The 25390-nt window shown below is 41.4% G+C and overlaps 1 protein-coding gene across 7 annotated transcripts in view; it reads right to left on the minus strand.

Moving 5' to 3' along the window:
• The window catches only part of Ipcef1 (interaction protein for cytohesin exchange factors 1), a 159780-nt gene that overhangs the window by 56205 nt on the left and 78185 nt on the right, over window positions 1-25390 (minus strand). For 3 of the 7 annotated variants that reach the window (XM_076552840.1, XM_076552842.1, XM_076552841.1), the window contains 2 exons: window positions 15674-15710; window positions 14797-14966 (listed from right to left, as the gene is read on the minus strand). In XM_076552840.1, coding sequence (XP_076408955.1) covers window positions 14797-14966; window positions 15674-15710 — 207 coding nt within the window. Of the gene's footprint in view, window positions 1-14796; window positions 14967-15399; window positions 15527-15673; window positions 15714-25390 lie in introns of those variants that run through there. The other 4 variants (XM_015996781.3, XM_076552838.1, XM_076552837.1 and 1 more) reach the window with 2 other exon arrangements.

A 25390-nucleotide genomic window follows, 5' to 3' on the forward strand; every position in this document is an offset into this window, starting at 1 on the left:
AAGGCTCTACAAGTGTTATGAATGAGTGATGGAACATAACTTTTTTTTCCTTTGACAATTAAAAAAATGTTAAAATGAGATGTGGAAACTGCTTTGGAAAATATTTCAGCATTTTCTAAAAATCACAAGCCTGTAATTACTGCACAGCCCAGTAATTTCACTTCTAGGTACCTACCCACCTCCCAGAGAATGAAAACCCATGCCCATGAAAAGAGTTACATGCAAATATTTATAGTCACATTAGTCATAATATCCCAAAGCAGGGAACAACCTAAATGTCCAACAATGGGTAACTAAAGGGCATGATGTGCTCATGCTTGAGAGATAGAACAACATTAAAAAGGAAGAACCACCTCATGCTAAGCTGTACAGAAGCCTTGAGAACATCACACTGATTGACAACACAAGAGATAATAGTTACTCTATGTCTCCACTCTTATGAAGTCCATAAAGGTAGAAAGTGAAGCAAAGGCTTGGGGATGGAAGTAGGATTGATGGTAAATGGACACAACGAGTCACTCTGGTCCTATGCAACTGACCTAAAATCAATTTGCTATAATGGTTACATCAATGAGTGGATGTGGATGGAGTAGGCATGATATAATAAACAAGCCTCAAATAAGCTGAAAACATGAAATGAAGCACAAGTTTGGGGTCTAAATATAGTGAATAAAATCCCTCTTACTAAGTTATCAGAAGGTGCAACCCAGGGTCCCAGAGAATCCACCGGAACTGAATATGACTGGCTCAGACTTTCATGCAACATTGAGTCCATGCTCTTTGGGTTAAAGGTTAACTATGCAGTCAAGTTTAGATTGCAGGGATCCAACGCATAAATGTTTTACACAAAGTTTGGCATACTTTAAAATTTAACTAAAACAGGTCATCAAATTCTGGTATTTAAATTGAAGACCACAGAAATGTTTGGGAGGTGTAAGTAAAAATATTTATATTTGTATAATGAAGGACATTTCTAATGCACAATATGTTCATCAAGAATGAACACTAATATAAACTATGGCTTCTGTGGCCATCTATCTAATGACATGTCATGGTAGGCTTGTCAACTATAACAAATGTGATGATGTGTCATGGTAGGCTTGTCAACTGTAACAAATGTGCCTCTCCACTGAGGATAATGATGCAGAGGGCTAGACAGGCGTATCTGTGCCTGTGTAGACTCCAGAGGTAAGTGGAAAACTCTCTGAACCTTCAAATCATTTTTCACTAGAAAACTCTAAGTTCTCTTAAAATAAAGCCTTGGAAGTAACTAAAACAATGGGATGTTAAGGCAGAAGGACTGTAAGTTCAAAGGTACTTGGGTAAGAGTGAGCTCAAGGCCATCCTAGGCAACATAGTGAGACCCTATATCAAAGCAAAAGATAAGAATGAGGTGCAGCTTAGTGGTACTATGCTTGCCTATGTTCAATTCCCAATAGCGAACATTAGAGACATCTAATTTTAGTTTCAAAATGGAAACATAAATGTCAGGTACCTTACAAAATAGACAAAATTACAGAAATATGAAATACTAAAAAAGAACACCTAGCTACCAAACCAGCTACCACAGCTATGCAAGTTAAGAGAGAGCAAACAAGAAGAAGACGAATTGGGATAAAGGACACTATCGTGGGGTTTCATAGTGGAACATAAAAGTTATGGTTCTCTTAAATGGCACCATATTAAGGGAAATAGCTCAAGAAAGCAAAGATTTGTCTGTAATCTGCTTTCATGGTTATGCTGAGGGATGTCTTTCTATATGCTGTGAATTTATGTTGTTCCCACTGGTTAATAAATAAGCTGCTTTGGCCTATGGCAAGGCAGCTTAGAGGCAGGTGGGAAATCCAAGGAGAGAAAGAGGAAAGAAGAAAGGCAGAGGTGGGGGAGACACCAACCTGCTGCCCAAGGAGCAACATGCCCGCAGACCAGTAACAGAACACATGGCAAAACATAGATTAATAGAAATGAGTTAATTAAGATATAAGAGCTAGCTATCAAGAGGCCTGCCATAGGCCATACAGTTTGTAAATATTATTAAGCCTCTGCGTGATTATTTTATAAGTGGCTGCAGGACCATGGGGCTGGGTGGGACCAGAGGAAACTTTCAACTACATGTTTACGAGTAGCTATGGATTTCTAAGTCTCTGACTCACTTTAAGTGGTGCAACTGAGGCTGCCCGATGACCATCACAATCTAAAGAGACTGCAAAACTCTCCACTTCTCCAAACACACCTTCTGTTTTCTCAGTTGTGCCCTGACATCCCCATATACACACTGGAAATAAAGCTTAATATATGAAATCAGCTGTCCCTTCCCAGACCACTGCAGAACAACAGAGGCTAGATTCTCCTAGAGTACACATGGAGTCTGGATTCTCCTAGTGCACACAATGGAGGCTGGATTCTCCTGAAGTACACACAGAGGCCGGATTCTCCTACAGTACACACGGATGCCAGATTCTCCTAGTGCACACCATGGAGGCTGGATTCTCCTAGAGCACACCATGGAGGCTGGGTTCTCCTAGTGCACACAGACTTGTGACCAGTAGTAAAATCTGAACCCCATTTTCTAAAATATGAGCTAGAGGTATACAGAGATTGAAGGAGAGATGAGACAAGATGAACTGGCATCATGAAGCTGTGCAGAGTCTCACACACAAAGGTGGAAATTAAATGCAGACCAAATGACAGAACTACAGAAGCATGTCCTCTGATCAGAAACCCCAGTTCCAAGGCCTATCCTGCATACATCTCTGAAGTTTCATGGGATAACATGTGGCATGATTTATATTCACACATGATTAGGAAGAACATATGTGAAACAGGCACTTGGAAGCTTCCTTTCTAAAGAGTCATTGACTTGGGCCCACAACCAAAACACACTGAAAGCCTTACATCACTGCCTCCATTTTGCCTCTATCCCCTTGACCTTGGGCCACCTGCTTACCTCTTCAGGTTGGAATACTCTTCATTGAAGGAGTGTCCACTAACCTGCCTCACCCCCACTTCAAGGGTGCAGAGATAAAGTTGTCCTAAAATTTCAGGCACTTTAGATTCTAGAAACAGTGGAACTTTATAGGAAAGATCTATCCCCTCCCCTACCTCTCCCAGGAGGACAATTCTGCTGCCCATTAGAGCCAAAGTGACCATGTCCTGAGAACTACATTCATCCCCTCCAGCCATGACAGTCATAAGGACTTCTTGGGCACACAGGCAGAAGCAGAAAGAGGAGACAATGGTGAACAGACCACACTTTATTCAGGACTGCTTCATTATGCATCCCTCTTGGCTCCCACTCCACTCCATCACCAGTGATGCCTAAACCTAAGGTTGGGACCCTGACCTGGAACAAAGAAGTTTATTTATTGATAGTGAAATCTAGTCTAAGAAGAGACATCGTTAGCATTTTTCCTCAATGATGTCGCTGTCGAGTTTCAGTTATTTACCTAGTCTCCACTCCTGCAAATGGCAGGCTCTACAGCCCCCTCTTCCTCTCTCCCTGCAGTGAAGTTGACCACAGGGTTTTGTTTTGATGAATAACTCATCCTCTTCTCTCTTTCAGGAAAGGACACAGAAATGGGCCCCATCAAGCACCCTCCATTCTGCAAGCCTCACCTGGGTCGGTGAGCAGAGAGCTGTACCCACCAGCCCTGGAGAACAACCATGACAGGATGCAAAAAAAAGCATGTGTTTGGCTTGGATTTCCTTCTTTCTACCTCTTTCTCTTTCATCTCTCCTTTCCTCCCCTTCACTCTTGTTCTTCTAGCTATATGAAGCAGGTCTCACAGTAAGTGTGGCTGAAATATCTCAGGAATGTGCTTGACAGAAACAGGTAAGAGCTAACACTGGCTGAGCACTAAGCATAAGAAGATACCATTCTCTACCTTTTGGATAAAAATCAATCCTATTCTCAGAACCAGAACTCATGAGGCAGGTGACTTTTTAACTCATAACACCCAACTGATGCTGTTGTTATGATGATGAAGAAATTGTATAGGATTAACAAATTTCCAGAACACAGAACGGGGCCCAGAATGAGTAATTCTAACATGAGACAGGCTATCTTCCTCTGCCCTACAAAGAGGGATTAAAGAAAGAATAGACAGCTCCAGATAACACATAGCACAAGAGAAAACTCTGACTTGAACAGGACATCTGTCTGCAAGCCATTTACAGGCTGATCTTAGGCAGAGCATATGAGTTCCCTGAAGCAAATGTTTCCCAGTGACAAGGCAGGCATAACCAGTGTCTTCAAGCTAAATATATATATATATATAGCTTGTATATAATACCATAAAATGGTTCAGACCACGGCAAGTTAAGAGATTGTTATCATTCATCTATAAAAAAAAAAAAAAAGGAAAAGGGATAACTCAGAAGGAGAAAGCTGACATCAAATGAGCTCCTTGACTCTATCTCCTTCACTGATACCCGGAACAGCTGTGTCTGCCTCTGTTTTCCCTTGTCGTTTTTGCATCAGATTAATGGCTGTGAGGAAAAAATTCAATTACTGAGAGTATAATTATGGTTGCAAGCTTACTAATCTGCTTGTACATTATTTGGGGTATATTTTATTAAAAATATTATTGCATTTGGCTTTATATGATGTTATCCTATAAATATAATTAGATTTTGATCCCTAGAGAACTTCTTCTTTCTACAGGTGCCTAGAAATATGTATTCTATGCAGGAAACAATTGGGAGATGTCTTTGGCTAATAAACAAAAGCCACACTTCTTACAGAATCCAGAGATTCTCAATGTATCATAATTCTAAATGTGGACCAATGTGGTACCAGAAAACGACAATGGTTCAGGGATGCTGAGGCCCCAGCAACAGAGAGAATCAAGGGCTCCGGGGTAGGCAGATAATGTGTAGTTGATGCTGCTGGTGGCTCAGGGAACCCTAGCCAGACTTCCTACTGGCAGCAGTTGCATCTCTTTGCTGAAAAGGTCTTCTGGGTCCTAGCTCCACTCTTCTGACTTGCAGAGAGATTCACAAATCAAGGCCTGGAATGGGCTCCTGGCTCATAACTGAGAGGGCTTGGTAAATAAATAATCCAGCCATTGACCCTTGGCAAGCAAACTCTGGATTGTGTATTTTTCAAAAGTACTGAATTCCCCAGGCTGACTAAGTTTGAGTTGCCTAGAGCTATCCTTGCCTATTCTCCACCTTCTCTCATTTCCCAGCTAGTTGTAGCTCTAGGTTTGTAAGTGCAACTTGCATAGATTGAACAAATCAACCTTGATAAATATGCACAAACATGTCTAGACCAAGCAAACACAAAATATTCATGCTATTGTTCTCAAAACAATACAGTAGCAATAATTTGCTTAATGTTAACATTGTATTAGGTATTATAATTAATGTAGAGATGATTTAAAGAATAAAGGAGGGTGCATATAGATTACATTCAAATGCTACAGTGTTTTGAACCTGAACATTCAAGGTTCTTGGTATCCACGGGAAGTCCTGGACCTAGTCCACCAGAAAACCACCACATTTCCTGCATTCCTTCCCAAATAAACCACACACAGCCAAATCCTCTTCTTGGGATCTGCTTCTGAGAAATGTAAGCCAACCTGTCTTTCCCCCAGGGGAAAAAAATTCCTGACCAATTATGACAACACAAGTATCTTTAGAATACCTCCTCATTATCACCTCCTAAGAAACACCCAAGATATAGCCGCCTCACTACCACAGTAGGTCCTTCTGAAGAGGGGACCATGAGGTAGCTGGTGTCCTATCCCATGTCCATAAGTCAGCTTTCCTGGCCATTCTTACTTAGACTCACGCTTTCTATCCCCATGGAATCATAAAATAAGTGAAAGTATGTTTCTCTTACAAACGGACTCTTTTCAGAAACGTTATTTCCAAAAACAGTTAAAATAGAACCTTCCTCATTTAAAAGATTGATGACTGTTCTCCGCACTGAAAAATCTGAGCACATGTGCCCTGGCATGAGCTACCCCTGGCCAGCCTCACCTGCTCTGTTGGAAACCTCTAACCCCAGGGGGCTTTCCTTTTCCTCAATGCAGATCAGCTTCTTTACCATCATAGCCCAATAAAAGTAATCAAGACAAAAGGGGAGTTTTTGAAAAATTTGGTTGACTTTCACTATCATAGAATGAATAATATATCTTGATAGCTAATAAGTTGGATGTGCCATCAATAGTTAAAGCAAGAATAGTGAAATAGTTGCCCACAGAAGAGCAAGCCAGTCAATATTGCAGCTTGAGCAAGAGAGACATTTAGAAGACCTCACTACTAGCTGAGGAGTTACTGACAGTTGATGGCTACTAGGGGCAGGCGAGTCTGCTTTCTTTAAGGGTGTGGCCTCTGATGAGTCTGTGGCTAACACAGATTGGACTTGGCAGGAGATAAATATATATATATATATATATATATATATATATATATATATATATTAAGACAAAGGAAAAGGAGTGTGAAGAATGAAGATTTAGGAGGAGGAGTAAGAACAAATATGATCAATATATATTGTTTGCATATATGCAATTCTCAAATAAATCAAAGTATTACATAAAAATAAAATTTAAATGAATTCATGTTCACATTTGAAAGAATAGCAGAAGAAAAAAGGAACATATAAGATTTAAATGATGTGTGTGTCAATACTAGAGATTTAGGAGTAATAAAAAATAATAATAAATGGTAATCCTTGAGATATCATACCTATGAGACAGCACACAATCTGCCATCATACAATGTATATTAAATCTTCAAGGAGCTTTCCAATCTCCCTAGGCTCTTTTCCTGAATTCCATGAATATCATTAAGATACTCCTGAAGGCCAAGAAACAGAAACAACAGCTCTGCTTTAAAAATAAATAAATAAATAAATAAATAAATAAACATTCTTTTAAAGACAATATACGAACAGCCAATGAGTGCAAGAGAAAGATGCTGATAGTAACTGGGCATTAAGGAAATGGAGCCCTAACCACATGAGATGTTTATCACTTCACACTCATTAAGATGGTGAATACCAAAAATAAACCAGCAAGCAAATCCTGAGAGAGTTCTAGAGAGGCTGTAAGCCCTGTGCACCATCAGGAGGAAGGGAAGAGGGCAGTTACTACAGAAAACCATTCCTGCAAAAACTAAAAATACGATGATCCTGTAATTTCACGTCTGCATATAGACCCGGAAGAATTCGAAGCCGACCCTCAAAGACATGTTTGCAGGCCCTTGTACTAGGGACAGTGGGCAACAGATAAAAAGGTAAGAGTAACATGAGTGTTCATAAACGGACACAAATGAACGACCAAATGCAACATGTGGACACACTAGGATGCCCTTAAGAAGAAAGGAAGTGGAAACTTGAAGATGTTATGCTTAGTGAGACAAGCCAGCCACAAAAATAAATAAATAAATACCATACTTACTTAAACACAGGCAGCAGTCAATTTCATACACACAGAAAACCTTTGGTAGTTGCAAGGGACCAGGAGAGAAGGGATACACAGAGTGGGTTAGTGGGGGGAGAGATTCAATTTGGCAATATGAAAAGACTTCAAGGGACAGCTGCACAATGATGTGAATATATTTAGTGCCACTAAAATGCACCCTTTAAAATGCTCAAAAACTTGTGTGTGTGTGTGTATACATATATACACATATATCATCAATATTTTAAACAATAACCTTTAAAATTTACACCCACTTTTCTGAAGTCATTACTCTTCAGTAGAGAATGAATGTAGGTTGGATAAGATTCAAAGTAGGGGAACCCAAGAGAGGATCATGGGCTGACAATGGACACTACCTCACTATCTCTTTGACAGGGGTCAGCCTCCTGTCTGTGCTGAAGAAGAAGCTGAGCCCCCAGAGAGGGTGTGTGCAGCATCATGGTGTGACCTGTCCCCTGACTTTGAGCCCAGGGCCATCTTCTTTGTCAGCACACCATTTCCTTGCATCCTTCCTGAAGATACTGTTTCAAATATTGTCCCTTCAACTCTGACCCCTTAAATATATTCAGTCTTAGGTTCTTTATTTCCTTGTATAGCTTCCTTCTGAAATAGACAGTGTAGAAGATCAAACACAGAGCCCATTGACAAATGAGCTTATCAGCCAGGCTGCCTGTGGAATCAGCTGGCTCTGTCCCTTAAAGCGGCTCCTGACAGAGGGGGGATAAATCTTCAAGTAAAGACTTCTAAAGGATCCTCACATCAGAGCACAAGTTCAGCTCTCAGAGGCCACTTCTCCTGACATCTAAGAAACATACTTAACGCCCACATCAATCTCCCCTCCAACCCCAGGTCACCCGACCTCCTCTTCCAGAGAAAAAGCTCACCTGAAGCCTTCCACTCCACCCACCTGTTGTGTGGCTTAGAACTAACCTTCATGGGTGTCAGTAGGTATCTTCAGGATAGGATGCAGTCACCATGAGGAACCGTTTCTGGTACCCCAAGCACCTTACCAAAGTTCTGCATCCTAAAGCCACAATCCCCGAGCAGGTGTATTTCTGCTAAAGCATGCACAAAATTGCTTTTTATCTGTAGTCAACGCTCTCAATTAGTTCAAAACACAGGTAGTTTATTGATAGAAAAAAATGGATGCACATAGAGTGACTTCAATAATCTCTCTGCTGATAAATCTAATCCGTATATTGTATATTAATATTTATAAATATGCATACTGTGTGTATATATAAGTAAATTACATATTAAATATATATCAATCTTTTAAGTAGGTGAGCCTGTGTTTGTGTTTTCCATCTGTTAGCTTGATTTTAGCAAAAAGTATTCTCCTTTTAGAACCCATGGATTGACATTAAATAAATGAATCATCACTGTGAGGTCACCTGGTCACTAGCATGCCTTACGTCACCTTTACAGACTGTCAACACCTCTTCTCTGCTCTAACACAAATTCTAAGCTGGCATAAAATTCACCAGTTTCATGTCACTGACTTTTACTTTTCTTCACTGAAGGAACGCTTCAAAACACTGGAGTTTTCTTTGAGATGTACTTGGAAATGGGATTTCAGTTAAGACAGTAATACAGAGTTCTGGTATATTAGACATCTATAATTCTCACTGTAATGAAATCTTGTCAGTGAAGATATGAGAAAAAATTATATGACTCATTGATAAGTAGCATAAAATTAAAATTAAATGATTTCCCCCAAAATATTGAGATCTACTCTGTATCTTTTGCTTTCAGAGTTTACAGAGACAGTTTAAATTACACAAATGGTCCAAGAAGATGACTCAGCCAGTATAGGTGTTTGCCACAAAATCCTGGTAACTCGAGTTCAAACCCTGGAGCTTATATAAAAGGAGAAGGAGAGAACCAGTGCCACACAGCTGTCCTCAAGCTTCCACATGTCCCCTGTGGTATGCATCCCAGCCTAAACGCACACATGCACACCATGCATTCACATGCACACAATAATAAATAAAAATTTTTTAAAAAAAAATAAGCCATGTAAGTAAAGTGTGTGTCAGTGAAAAAAAAAATTTCCCAACCTATGGCAAATTCCCTCAGATATTTTCTCAAAATTTATGCTTACATCAGATTACTCATGAAAGGTACAGTACTGAAGGCCAGGAAGATGCCTTCCTTATGGGCAGAAACTAACCATTCTTTGTCTTTCTTTAACTGAAAGAAAGGCTCTCCATATTTGCCAAAACATTCAAGACAAGTTCTGTTATAAATAGAGAAATTCTGGCTTCCAAGTAAGATTTTCTGGAAGGGTCAGTTCTGCTCTACCAACTGATTAAAGCTTAAATAGAAAAGATTCTCATTAAATTGCTTCCAAGAAAAGCACCTTCCACATCCAAGCTCCTCTGAAAGCCACGTTTTGTTCACATGTGACACAGTTCCCACGATGCACCATTGTGCAACTATGTTGTCAATGAGGGGAAACACAGCCACATTTGCACAGACAAGTGGGAGCCTCAAGGGACCGAGAACTCTACAAGGTGGGTTTTAAGCCAGACACTGCCCTGCAGAAGGCATGAGCTGACCTGAAATTTCCATGAAACAGGGTCAGATGGTTCACCCAGCAGCCCTACAGCTCTCCTGAACTGTTACTGCAGCAGCAACACAAACAACATCCATATTGATTAATTTATACAACAAACCCCCTCAAGTCCCTAGTCATTTTAGACAAATCATGGATAAGACAAAAATAAACCAAGTATGTAGCCAACAATGAACTGACATCAAATTCTACATTTTATCCACAAATTCTTTCTCAATTTTCATGTTATTTTCCCAGACACTATGACTTTGAGATTAGTTTCATTTTAGCCTCAACTACTATGTCCCATATATGTCCCATATTCTCTATGTGGTGCTCCTTTTCATGGGTATGGCACGTTCCGGTTCTCACGGCTAGGATGCCAGTCCTAGGAGCTGCATCTGAAAGCTTGCATTTTCTGACCATCTCCTAACCAGATTTCCAGCCATGCACTCCTTCACAGTTGACTGCTGTTATGTTCCTATTATCACTCGCCTGTTTCCCTGCCAGTATGGAATCTTCTTTAGCTCCTGCCTATCTGGTAGTCCTACCTATTTGTGAACAGTGTGTCTGAGTTCCCTATTGACTGGGCCCAGGTCACCTGTCAATGGAAGAGTCACATGGTCTACAGAGAAGATCCCGGCTCTGGTGTTGGAATAGCTGTGTTAATCCCAACTCTGCCATTTACTTTTTTAGAGGCTCTGAGCCTGTTCCTTCAGCTCTTAGCTTTCAGTAAACTCACTTGAAAAATAGGAGTAATAAAATCAATGTTGGGTGGTTATATGAAAATTAGACATCATGTCTACAGTACCGTGTTGGTTCCACTCACTTACACTATCCCCCCTTTGTTCACATTAGACCTCTCACTCGGATGTTCACCCTACCCCCATCTTCTACTCCTGAAAACTTCAAAGAAGGTGTGAATCAAGGATAGGAATGGCTATGTGGGATATATTATTGTATAAGGACCCTTTCTAGTAAACTCCAAATTTAATTGTATTTTTTTAAGCATAGAAGTAGAAATCCCATTCCTGGGAAATTATTTCCTGTCAAGAAAAATACTTGAATAAGATCTCATTTCCCAGAACCCCCTAGGCAAAGCAAGCACCAATGATTCCTCAGTCCCACTTACTTGAGAAATCAACAAATATTAATCAAGTACTTATTAAACACCAGACACTAAAGTAATAAAGATATAAGCCCAGGATCTTGCTATGTAGACATAATGATCAATTATGAAAGATGGGAGTCTGACACACATTCACAAAGAAGTATATGTGTGACAATCAAATGATTATAAAATAATACAAAAGGAAGAAGAAGGAGTAGCTAAGTTCAGGTCAGAGGATATGGTAAGTACACATAGAAGATGTGTATCAAATTAAAATGGGACTCTTAAGAAGAGGGGAAGGCTTGCTGGTACTGGGCAGGAGAAAGGCTTCTGGGAACAGAGACAAGCCTTTCTGAGCAGGGACTCTCTATAGATAAAGGTGTCCTTAGAGCTGGAACACATCAATAGGAATCAAAAGTTCCATCACTAAGGCTTAGGTTGGGTTAAGATGGGAAGTACTAAGAAGGAAGAAAGGGTACCAGTTAAGGTGATACCTTGAGCCAGGGAGTGGGTTTGAGCTTTACCCTAAGGGCACAGGAAAGTGAGGGTAGAGCGTTTAATTCCAGTTTTTTTTTTCCACTAACTGAGATTTTGTGGCTTATATGTGGTATTGTAAGAAGTGGTGTGAAGCTACACATGCTCTGATACACTCCAAGCCAATGAAATGCTATGTGAGAAATGACTGATGATCTTTCCCAAGGAAGTCTGGGTAGTGGTATTGGGAGAAGCAATGTGAGCAGAAAGGAGGTGAGCCATTCGCTGATGGCTGGGTACCAACAGACAAGCACAGAGGAGAGGATGGCAAAGTCCTTGGGCAATACTGACAGCAACAGGGATGGGCAAAGGAGTCTAATAGGATAGCTCATATGTTCACAGCAGAATTGCCACTTCTAGAGATGTTCTCTCAGCCTCTTTCTGGAAACAGGGCAATGTAATGATATCATTTATCTGGTTCCCCGGGAAGATTCAGGGTAACATGTCATCATCAGTATGCACTTAGAAATCAAAGAGGCCTGGACAGGAAGCACTTTTTGTCCACTTCCTTCACACATGACTTGGGCAGTTTACACTGGGTCTTAATCTTACCAACTTTTACAGCATGCCTCAGAGGTCTGTGGCTCTCTATCTCTGTCCGTCTCTGTCTCTGTCTCTATCTCCCTGCAGAGATTGAACCCTGGACCTCACTTATGTTAGGCAAGCACTCTACTACCGAGTTATATCCTCAGCCTTTTTTCTATTTCTTTTTCATTTTGAGACAGTGATTTGCCAAGTTGACAAGACTATCTTTGAATTTACTCTATAGCCCAGGCAGGCTTTGAACTTGCAATTCTCCTGCCTCATCCTCCTGAGAAGCTAAGACTATAAGCCTGTGCCAACACACCCAGCTAGAGGTTGTTCTGAAGAATAGGTAAGAGCCTGTGTGTGGAGTACCTAGAACATTCCTTGGCATATGGCAGATGTTCCATGGGATAGGCCATCCTGCTATATGCAAAGTCACAAAGAACAGGGATGGCCCTCCAAAAGTATAAGGAACTCAGAAAGGAGAAGAAATTAGTCAACTTTTAAGTGCCTTAGCTATTAAATCTAAATTCTTCAAGTAGAGACAATAAGCGCATATTTTTCTGTGAGGGCGTGTTTGACTGTTACATTGCAGTTGGTATTAACACGGACAGCAGGAATATGACTGCTAATTAAATCTTCATTGAGGTCTACCCACAACAAATATACAATTAAGATGTCAGGAACAAGGATGGGAAAGAGAAAACAAAAGAACTTGAGAAGTCCTCCATGGAAGACTCTTCCTTTTGTATACCATGAATAACCCTCTACTCCTCTGGCCAACCAAGCTTATTCTCAAACTGATGCTGCTAATTGAATGTTCTAAAACAGAGAGCCAGCATCCAGAAGCTTACTTTCTGCATCTGATGAAAGCACACAGGGATGGGGAGCCCACAGACATCTAAGACTCCATCTTTTCCTCTCTCTAGTCCAAGCCAACATGGTTGCTCCATGCAGAAGAGTGAGTTTCCTGATGCCTAAAATTAGGAAGGTCTGATGCCTGAGAGTAACTGGAGCCACTCTCCTAAGAGAAACAGAAGCTGGAGAAGCCAAAGGAGCCAAGTTGCAGTGGGGTGGCTCCAGGGAGGACTTCTTTCACTTTCTACTAAGACACGGACAGTGCCTTCTGGCCAAATGATGAGATGGATTAACCGCTTAATCCTAAACCCTGTTCTAGCCCATAGATGCATCTTGTTCCAACGACACTCAATCTGTCCTACAGGCTCAAGAGATCCCTCGGGGCTGTTTATAGGGTAACTCAGATCAGCTCATCTTAAGAAAGATGCCAGTGACAAATACTTGTGATAACAACTGAAATGCCACAGCCTACAAAATTAGGAAATGAATGCTGGAGAGATGGCTCAGCTGGTTGCCATCGCTGACCACTTGAGTTAGAACCAAGGGACCCACACGGTGGAAAGAAACAACTGTCTCTTGTAAGTTGTCCTCTGACATCCACACATGAGTGGTGACACGTCTATACCCAAACACACACACACATACATACACACACACACACACACACACACACACACATATATACACACACACATACATACACACACACACATATACACACACACACATACATACATACATACACACACACATACATACATACATACATACACACACACTAATAAATAAATACAATTTTAAAATTAAAAATAGAATAACAGAAAACATGAAATACTTATATCAACCTTAATTCCCCTTAAGAAGGAAGCTGTGTTGAAGTCCCAGGTTGGCTTAAGTTAGTACTATTCCTTTAGATGAGTAAATGAGCTTTCTCTATTGGTCTTCTTCAATCACAAAGAGACCCCAGTTCTTCCCAAACCTGCAGTGGATTCCCATTTCCCCAGGGTCAGCAACAAAATATCTACCTGCAAAGCTCTGCAGATTATTTTCAACAACACTGATGTCCCTCTCGAGATATCTCCAGCCGCAAAAGACAAACGCAATAACTTCATTTCCAGCTCTTTTTCAACAGTCAAACCATGAAGCTGACCACAGTAGTGTGTGGCCATCAAAGGACAAATTCTGCAACTACCTCTGTGAGCGTTGTTTTCACAGCACTTATTTAATATCATCACGGACCAACGTCACCAGTCCCTACACAAGGCTGGCATAGGGATGAGCAATCCTGAACCAAGCCACCTCGCAAAGACCAGGAGGAGAAGACAGTGGGGGAAGAGTTGGATATTGTGTCTCTGAGCCCATGGATTTGTGCTCTTGGTAGAGGGCAATGCCGAGTCCCTTTTTAACAGGACCTTAGCAATGCAAAGTTCCCACAGAGAACCATATCCAGACAGATGCTGGAATCATTAGGACCCCACAGAATAATCACATCAGTAGAACCAAACGGCTCCCTCCTTAAGCAAGGATATAATTGGGATCCCTTTCCCTTCCTCTCCAATCAGAATAGTAAAGCCAGATGGCTTCTCCTCCCAGCGGCACAGCTCACTAACCTACATAGTTCTTGGAGCAGAAATGAGTCCTCTATCAAATCTGCTGCTTTGCTCTGCTCCAACTCCCAGAGACCAGAATCAACTTCCCCACAGGGATTACCTGCTCTATACTCTAGAAGCCACTTTTTGGCCACGAGGCTGGGGCAGGAGGAGGGAGGGACCACTCACCATTTGATTGCTGTACCAGTACAGCGATGACCCCTTCAGCACCACCCAGAACTTTTTCCACTTGGTGCTTAGGAAAGTCCCCTTTTCCTTTTTCTTGTACAGCCAACCCTGGCAGTCAGCATGGCCCAGATCTTTGCAGGATATCCTCCTCCGACTCATGGTGAAAAATCCTGCAACAGTTATACGAACAGGTGAGTGTGACCCGGACTCGGGTGACAAGATAAAAGGCAACTTTCAGTTGTTTATATGGCAAGGGCTAGTTAGAGATTTTCATTCATACAAAGTGAATGTAAAAAAAAAAAAAGGAAGGAAGGAAGGAGAGAGAGAGAGAGAGAGAGAGAGAGAGAGAGAGAGAGAGAGAGAGAGAGAGAGAGAGAGATCCATGTATCTGCTCTATTTTTAAACATTCATTCGGTGCCTAGAAAACCCGGGCAAAGAGGCAGTGAGACTTATACGCAAGCATAGGTCTGAAAACCTTAGTCAAAAAGAGTAAGTTGAAAACGTAGACTCTCAGAGCTGGCAGGCACATTGTGGCAGACACACGGGTCCTTCCCACAGTAACAGTGGCAGTTACGCAACACACACGGAAGGGTTAAAGCCCACCTAGGACCCCGGGGACTTCCTCACTCGGTGCCAGCTCTCTAAGCTCTGTGGACAAAGCCCGAGGGACAGCAGGTCCGAATGAACAGCGTGTCATCCTTTCTTAAAATCAGTCCAAAAGCAAGCCCAAAATTTAATCTGCCATCCGTCTCCTGATATTAAACTCAGACACACAAGAATCTGATCCCCTGCCCAAGAAGGCATCCAGGAGAAAGAGAAAAAAAAATCCACACACACATACAAGAAAGGGATAAAGGAACAAAAGGGATCTAATTACCTTGAGTTTTCTTCCTCGGCTTCTGACGCAGGGGAACCTGCTGGAAATGCAGGAAGGAAAGAAAAGAGGCAATTTCTGATTGTGTTGTAACATTTGTAAAGAGAGAAGGAGGGAGGGGGCGGCAGTGTTTATGAGCGGGGTGGATTCTAAAAAAAAAAAGAAAGAAAGAAACTCTCCAAGCAGAGCTCAAGGGGAGCTACGAGCTGAGGCACAAAATGTGCTAATTAGAATCAATGTACATTGAGCTGAACCTGGAAAAAGGTAACAGGGCATTTATCTGTAATGCTTCCTGTTTCCTCCCACAAGCAACTCCTGCTAGTTGGGCTACTCACTTGGCTAGTGAGGGCGCCGGGCTTGAGGAACTTTTAGAAAATCATGAAATACTTTACCTATACATTTTTGTGAGAGAAGAAACATCTCTTCTCTCTCTTGACTTCTAAATAATATTGATTATTTAAATAAAACTGGAGAATAATTGTTTCCATCTCAAGCTGTTAAATGCTCACATCAGACTAATTTCATGCTCTTGCTAATACACAGGGTTCTACCTACAGCACGGGAATTAAATAGCCTTGGGAAAGAAATTCCTAATCTCTTCTTTTGTGACCTCAGGGACTCTAAAGCCTCCTCCTGATCTGGAATTTCTTATTCACAGCCAAATTTACATATCTTATTCTATCTTTACCTCTGAATATTTCTCACATGTTTTATAGAAGATAAATATTCAAATATTCAAATCAGACATGACAATTTATATAAAATACACACATTTTTCAGAACACATTTTCACCAAGTAGTATGAAATTGGATTCCAAACAAAACTGGGAAACCCAAGGAAAAAATATGTTTGCAAATCTCTCTCTCTCTCTCTCTCTCTCTCTCTCTCTCTCTCTCTCTCTCTCTCTCCCTCCCTCCCTCCCTCCATGTGTGTGTATAAATATTACAGAAAACTTTAGCTTTAAAATTTTTTCTTTTTTTTCTACAGCATCTAAGCTGAAATTCTTCAGTTTTAGATAATTTTCACTTTTATTAACAAGCAGAGGCTTCGACATTTAAACTTAAAAGTAGCTCTAGAAGTTGGTAGGTAATCTCATGAATTTGGTGGTACTCCAGATGCATCTGACTAGTAGTGCACATCTCCAGCTACTGATGAATGGTGCATGTGATGCTGTTGTATGTTTGGCAAGGGAATATAAAGCCACAGGCCCAGAATTAACAAGGAGCTATATTACCCAAGGAAACTCACTCTAAACCTATTTCCTCATTTGTAAATAAAATAAAATCAAGATAGTTTCCAGAAATACTCAGGAGTTTGAGACAGGGCAGACTCAGGGCAGAATGAACTATAGAACAACACAGATATAAGTGTGTGTGTGTGTGTGTGTGTGTGTGTGTGTGTGTGTGTGTGTGTGTTATATGAATTCTAATCCCATAAGTCTCGAGATCTGCCAAGATTTATTTGTGAAAATATTCTGATAACTAAAAAATGTTTTTGTGAATAATCCCATATCACCATATCATGGAGATATGCAAAGATAAGTAAACACAATTAATAAGACTCATCATTTTTTTTCCTCCCATCTACTGTGGGGTTCCCAGAGCTCCACCTAATAACATTTAACAGTTTCTTATTTTTGTAGTTAAGTAAATTATACCACTTGTAAGTAAGTTTCATACTTTCCACATACCCAATGCTAGCTGAGGCTTCCTGTGTGGGATCCACTCCTGGGACCCTCTGCAGTGCCCAGTGGAGTCTCACTTCTAAGGAGCAGATATTTTATTCAGCATGCCTGGGGTGCTCTGCTGGTATGTGAGGTGTTTGTTAACTGAGCAAACTTTCCTCCTAATAAAGGGGGAAAAGTCCAGCAAATTCAAGAAAACGTAGAAGCCATCAACTGTCGGCTAGCTGAGAGTATATAGTTCTACAGATTGCTTCTAATCAGGCAGCCAAGATGGCCACTTAAGACTCGTCATTTTACCGTAAGTGTGATTTGTGTTTCCCTCAGCAGAGAGGATGGAGTTAAGGTTAAATCGTGTTTCTTTAGGGATACAAAACGAGTGCAATCCTGAACTGGCTTTTTATTTTATGAACATCCTTTCTTCCCTTAGATCATTGACTGATCTCTTTGAGGACAATATTTAAGCAAACTCAACGTGTGTTAACCTTGGCATGCTAATTAAGTCTAAATATATTATCATGTTAAGGGGCTCATCTCCCCTCCCTTTCCCTAATATTTCCCACACTGCCAACTTCTTGGCCTAAGATCCCTACTCTTCCTTGGTCTCTGGGCTTTCTTTGTTTCTTTTTTATTTGTGGCAGTATCCTGAGATCAGTAAATCCCATTAGTACCCTCCTGGTTATGTAATATTGTCCAAATTGAGAGCAGGGGCTAAGGACAGTGAGAGTAGAGGTTTGATAGTCAGTAAGGTTTGGGAAATCTGGGACCCCAAGGAGCAAATGAAGTGACTGAGAACAGCAGAGGAGAGAAAGCAGGGGTATGTATCCAAGCTTATTCCTAGAAGGCTGGAGCCCCAGGTAAACAAGATGAAACTACTTCAAACAACAACAGAAGCTAGAAAGAAAGAAAGAAAGAAAGAAAGAAAGAAAGAAAGAAAGAAAGAAAGAAAGAAAGAAAGAAAGAAAGAAAGAAAAAGAAAAAGAAAAAGAAAAAGAAAAAGAAAAAGAAAAAGAAAAAGAAAAAGAAAAAGAAAAAGAAAAAGAAAAAGAAAAAAGAAAAGGACAAGAAAATAGGAGGCAATGCCCAGGGGACAGCTGTGGAGTCATGGAAGGGAAGTACAGAGGTGACTTTCATTCCTTGACTTCTCACCCATGGAACAGGGAACTGGGTGTCTCCAGTCATAGCTTGTTGGCTCCCAGTGACCCTGCTAGCTCTTCAGCTCCATCATCAAGCCTACAGTGGTTTCCAGGGAAATCCCCAAATCAAAATGTGTCTTCATTTCTCCCGAGACCAGCCTTAGATCTACAGCTGGATTCTTGCGCCTAGCCGGGGTTGAAAGTTAAGAGTCCACCTCAGGTCAACACAGCCCCATCCCACCCCAGCAAAGTGTTCCATCTCTCCAAGCAAGCTCCTTGGGATTCAAGCCTGTTTTGAGAGTCCCCCCAACCAAGCAAACTTACTAACTGTTCAGTGTTTTCCCCTGGCCAGAAACAGGCTTCACATTAGAGAAAAAAATAAATTACTGAGTGTTTCGGTTTCACTTGATATACGTGCCTTTGAAACCCAACTAACTGCTCTACGGAAAGGGATGAAAACAACCTTTGAGAGCTCTACTGAGTCTAAGACACATTTTCCCCCTCACAACAGGAAGTGGAACCCATGAACTAGTCAGTTTCAAGACCTTCATGTGGCTTTCTCACCGGGGAGGTGAAAACATTAACAGCCGCTTGAGCGTTCTGTGAGACGATTCCAACTGTCACAGACATTTAGAGTCAAATAAGACATTCCTCCCAACTTACTTTCTTCCTGTTTAGATGTTATAGAGAAAACCGATGACTTTTTCTAAAAAATCTAAATTTTCCCTAAAATAGGTCTAAAATTTGAAGGAAATTCTCATGGAAAATACATGCATAGTTTTTATTGAAGAAAAGTGTACTTTTCCTTTGGCCTTGTGAAAGATGGCTCAAATGTTTCATCTGAGGGCCGAGTAGGTGGCTCAGTCCGTAAAGTGCTTGCTGCACAGCATGAGGACGTCAGTTAGGTGCCTAGAAATCGTGTTAAAGAGCCAGGTATGGTGGTGTGTTTATAATGTCAGCATTAGGGAGGCAGAGACAGGCAGATCCCTGGAACATGCCAGCCAGCCAGACCAGCCTACTCAGCGAGTTTCAGGCCAATGAAAGACTCAAATAACAAGATGCATTGTTCCGGAGGAATAATACCTGAAGTAGACCTCTGACCTCCACATATACATCTATGCACACATACACGCATACACACAAGCATGTTCAGTGATGTTGTTCTTTAGCAAACATTGTATAGTGATACGTAGACACTCTGGGTTCATTATTGTTGCTGTGGTAAAACACCATGGCAAAAGGCAACTTCAGAGAGAGGGGCTTATGTTAACTTATCATTTGACTTTAAGTCATCACTGTGAAGGAAGTCGCGATTACAGGAGCTTGAAGCAGCTGGTCACATCACATCCACAGTCAAGAGTAGAAATAAATAAATGCAGACATGCTCACTTACTTCCTTGTGCTCAGCTCACTCTTACACAGTTCGGGAACCCCTGCCTACAGAATGGTGCTGCCCACAGTGGACTGGGTCTTTCCACATCAGTTGACTTAAGGCAATCCCCCACATACATGCTCCAGGCCAGCCCAAGTAGATAATCCCTGATTGAGATTCTCTTCCCAGATAATTCTAGATTGTATTAAGTTGACAATTAAAGCTAACCATCAAAGTGGACAAATGATTTTTCGTTTGTATGACCACTGTCTTGCAGTATCTGTCACTTTCTGTGGTATATTCCTCACATGCCTGGCAGAATAAACTACCATTACTAAGTAACAAAAATCTCTGAGTTTCGGATTCCCCACAAATAACTGACATTTCCACTAGTATCCTTCTATATTGTTGGAAAACTAAACTCGACTTTTTAAAAGGAATTGTAAGGCATTTGGTTAGTAAAAATTTACCTGTGGAAATGCACTTAAACTTTGCTTAACTTTTTCAGAATACTAACCACTTAAACATTATGCAATATTGAAATATGGAAAAAAAACATCTCTCTGGTAGTGAATAATAGAGATAGGTAGTGAGACTTTGAGCTTGGGTATGATCTCCTGGAAAAGCTATAGAATGGCAAAGGCTAGGGATAAAGTTCTGAAGGAAGACCAACACATAAACAGTAAAGCAATAAAAAATGTCCCCTGAGCTAACTGAACAGGGACACCCAGAATCAAACTCAGGAGGAGAGTATCATGAAAGTGAGGGAGAGACTCCAAAGGAAAGGTTGCCCGAGGCACCTAATTCTGATTCTTTAAAGGGAATAGTTTATTAGAGCTTTTCTGTAGTATTATTTTTCTCATCACTGTGACAAAATACGTGCTCAGAGCACCTTAAGGGGAGGAGTTGGGGACTCCCACCGTTTCAGGAAATACACCATGACAGAGAACAGACAATGCAGCAGCTAGGTCCTGGGCAGCTGGAGCTCGAGACTGTCTGTTGCTTCAGGCCAGGAAACAAAGATCCAGGTCGGGAAGCTGGCTATCACCCTCGGGGTTCAGACCTGGTGACCTACTTTACAGTGGGTAGATCTTGTGTCTCAAGGGGACTGTGACCAACTGGGGACCATGTGTTCGAGCACACAAGTCTGTGTGGGACATTTTAGATTTAGACCATCACAGAAATCTTGACTACATAGTCCTAATACTGTTTGGGGCCACAAGACAAATTCCAGCAGGTTCTGGAATGAGTGGGAACTAAGGAAATGTACACAGCATTGATGAGGAGATATGACAGTACCAGGTGGGCTCAAGGTCGGGGTGGATAAAGCCACATGCTCTCTCTCAAACCATGCTTTCTGCTGAAACTCCTTGTACTCGGTGAACGATGCATACTTGACAGCAAATTGACAGGTCGGTATGAGATGCTTCAGCGACACCATACTCTGAATTATTGAACATCATGTTCTTCTTCCTCCTTTTCTTATTTTTGACACACTTAAGAAAATAAAATATAGATACTGCCATCTCTCCAGGTCCCTCCCCTCATCCACTTCCCCCACAGTCCTCCAACCTGATCATGTTTTCATTCCCACCTCCATCTTAGTAACTGTGACAGTTAAACAATTGCCCCATTGTGGACATTCTCCCCTACTTCACTTTTGATCTTTTTTCCATGTTAGTGCATGTAGCGATAGCTCATTTTCAGTGTGACAATGAATAAATGTTCTGTGATTTCTTTATCCATTGTTTCAATAATGAGCTTTCATGTTTTCACAGTGTGTGCTAATTTATACAGCTATAAATTGGCAATTAACAACTCTGTAAATGTATGCATATACATTGCATGTTTATACACATGTTACTCTGGGTTTGATAACCATCTGAACTGGAATTGCATGGTAATAGGATAGGTGTATCTTCAAGTGTTTAGTTATTTTCAAGTTGCTTTCAGAGTGTCCATTTACAATCCCCTCATGAAACATGCAATTTTTGAACTATTTATTTATTTATTTAGAGTGTGTGTGTGTGTGTGTGTGTGTGTGTGTGTGTGTGTGTGTGTGAATGAAGACAACTTGCAGGAGTCAGGTTTCTCCTCCACTGTGTGGATTCCAGGGACGAAACTCTGATTGTCGGGTTTGGTAGCAAGTGTCCAATGTTTGGCTGAGGAGAGGACTCAGTGCTTACTTCATAAGCATAGGGCCCTCAGCTTGATGGCCACCACCCATGTAAAACTCTGGCATGGTAGCATGTGCCTATAATCTCAGCCACGCGGTGAGGGAGACAGAAAGATATCTGAGGCTTGTTAATAATGAGGCAAGTCCACTTAGTGAGCTTCAGGCCAGTGGGAGACCCTGGACAGCTCCTGAGGACTAACAGTCAAGGTTGACGCACACATGCATACATGCACATGTGTGCGCACATACACACACACACACACACACACACACACACACACACACACACACACACATACACAGTTGGGAGGAATGGAGTTCAATATTGATTTTATCTCACATATTGAGCTTTCTATTTCAAGAATGATATCTTCTTTTTTAAATATTACTAAGTAATTTCAAGATCCAACTTTTCCATTTGGATCAAGGTTTTGAAAGACTCCAAAATATTTTTTTAAAAGGTTCTGGGCTGGAGAGATGGCTCAATGGTTAAGAGCACTGATTGTTTTTCCAGAGGTCCTGAGTTCAATTCCCAGCAACCACAAGGGAAATCTGGTGCCCTCTTCTGGCTTACAGGCATACATGCAGGCAGAGAACTTTATACATAATAAATAAATAAATATTTTTAAAAAAGAAAAGAAGAAAAGAAAAATCTAAAACAGAATTCATTTATTAAAGAGAAATAAAGCCAGTGTGGTTGAACACACCTTTAATCCCAGCACTCGGGAGGCAGAGGCAGAAAAAAGCTGGGTGGTGGTGGTGGTGGTGGTGGTGGTGGTGGTGGTGGTGGTGGTGGTGGTGGTGGTGGTGGTGGTGGTGGTGGTGGTGGTAGCACACACCTTTAATCCCAGCACTCAGGAGGCAGAGCCAGGTGGGTCCCTGTGAATTCAGGGCCAGCCTGATCTACAGAGCAAGATCCAGGACAGGCACCAAAACTACACAGAGAAACCCTGTCTCAAAAAAAAAAATTCTTAGAACCCCATCCTTCATTTGTCCATTAGAGTTTAAAACTCTTAACTCACTGGGTGGTGGTGGGGCACGCCTTCAATCTCAACACTCGGGAGGCAGAGGCAGGCAGATCTCTGCGAGTTTGAGGCCAGTCTAGTCTACAGAGAAACTGTCTCAAAAATTTTTTTAAAAAAAGGAAGGAAGGAAGGAAAAAAGAAAGAAGGAAGGAAGGGTGGGCGGGAGGGAGGGAAGGAGAGAGGGGAAAAAATCTTAACTCAAAATGATATCTCCTATTTTTTTATTGTATAGCCTACCTTTTTTGCATTATTTTTAATGTGTTTTAAAATTTTTCTTAGTCAGATTGGATGGTATAACAGAAAACCACAGACTGGGTGACTTAAAAAAAATAAAACAAAATATCATTTTGGTTCTAGAAGCTGGGATGGATAAGGTCAAGTTGCTAACAATGGTGATGACCTCTTCCTGACTTGCAGACAGCTGTGATCTTAATATATCCTCACATGGCCAATAAGAAATCCATCTTTCTCATATAAGGGCTGATAAGGGCACAACCCTCATGACCTATGACCTTTCAACACATCTCTTAACAGCGCCCCATCTTGAATTGGATTGGGACTTCAGCATGTGAATGTGGCAGAGAGAAGATACACACATAGTATCCACTAACAAAAAAAAATGTTTATAAAATTCCTCTCTCCCCTTCTCCTCCTTTCTGTCTCCATCTCTCTCCTTGCTCTCTGGGGATTTCAGATTACCTCTCCTTAATGAATGCTAGCTGTACAATCACTTGAAATCCTGGTTGGGAATCTTGCTTATCTCACACTCATCCCGTTGATGGTCCTCTTTACTTCCTGGTTTCGAGCCTGCCTGCATTTCCTCCCCCGCTACGATGGCCAGTTGTGATCTCTTTTCTTCTATCCAGAGCCCTTTCATACACAGGGAGCCCCTGTTTGCCACGGTCACCAGTGAATGAACCTCATTTCCCCCATATTTACTATTTTTCTCCCTCTCTAAACCTGCCATAGAACCCACAAATACTTTTCAGATCACCAGCCGGGTACCCATCAAACCTTTGGCTTCAGGAATACCTACTGCCTTTCAGGTTTGATTTCTAGAGCTGTTTAGCAAGCCTTTGACTCTAACCATAACTTCTTGTCTTTCTCTTTCTCTTTGTCGATCACTGATATTTGCTCAAAGAAAACTAGAGCGTTGCTAAGTGTGAACTCACAGCCACATGCTTGAATGGAGGGCATATACTTCATTTTCAGTAATCTATCTTAAAATTACAATTGAAATGTCAACCTAGTGTCTTTTCTGGTCATACCACCAAATACCTGCTTTCTCTCCTAAACCTTTATTTTCCCTCTATCCTGCAGAAGTCTCAGGCACTTTAGCGACTCAACTCTGTAAATGCCTTTCCTTCCCCGATGCTTCCCCTGGGTAAGCTAATCCTTTGAGACCCTATCAAGTGCCACTTCTACGTGAAGACTTCTCTGGCTTCGGAAGGTGGTTAATTAGCTCTTGTATGGATCTTAACTTCGCTCAGTATTCTTTGTTTGTAGTCATTAGAATGGCTGCTATATGTGACCTCCCAAGGTCCTTCAAGGCATGTCCTGTTCTGCCCTGTTTCACAGATGAGGAACCTCACCACTGTGGTGAACACAGAGATCACTTAGAACTAGGGGGTCAGACCAAGCCTTTTGTTTGCCTGTGTGTTGCTTTGCTTCAGTCTCCAATCTTGTTGGCATGTGCTACTACTGATGCCTCTGAAAGGGGTATCGTGATTTAAATGTTTTTTACTCTGTGTGGTTCACAGGGATGCACGTTATAGTAACACTGCCCACCCAAGGTTCAACCCAGAACTGTGAGTCATTTCTATGGCCTTTCCCCATCCCACACATGTGCTCCATCACTGCCCTGGCCAGGTTGCCTCACAGTGTCTGTTTAATCTCCCATCTGTGTGCCGTTCTGCTACTGCTGCCTTTGTCCAACTCTTATTTTGTTCGATCGGAAACTAACAGTACATCATATCCAACCTCACCACCTACAGTGCAGACCTTGGACAGCCTCAGTAACATACCACGATGGCCCTACTAAAAATACTTCAGCTCATAATTGGCTCCTGGCAGTCAGGCTGTGCCTCTGGCCAAGACTTCAAGACAGAACCCATGCTCTTGTAGATGTATTATGCTCAGACATACTGTGTCTGACACAAACTAATCAAAACACCATATCTTGTATCTATTTTTTGCTTCCTTTGATGGCTGTAGTAAGAAGGATGCATTCCTATGTTCCTGCCACAGGGTGAGTTGACAAACATCTGGAAAGGCTCCTGCTGCTGGATTACTCTGGACTGCAAAAAGCTTCCACTGGAAAAGGAGATTA

Source organism: Peromyscus maniculatus, chromosome 16 (assembly GCF_049852395.1).
Source record: "Peromyscus maniculatus bairdii isolate BWxNUB_F1_BW_parent chromosome 16, HU_Pman_BW_mat_3.1, whole genome shotgun sequence".
Taxonomy (NCBI): Eukaryota; Metazoa; Chordata; class Mammalia; order Rodentia; family Cricetidae; genus Peromyscus; species Peromyscus maniculatus.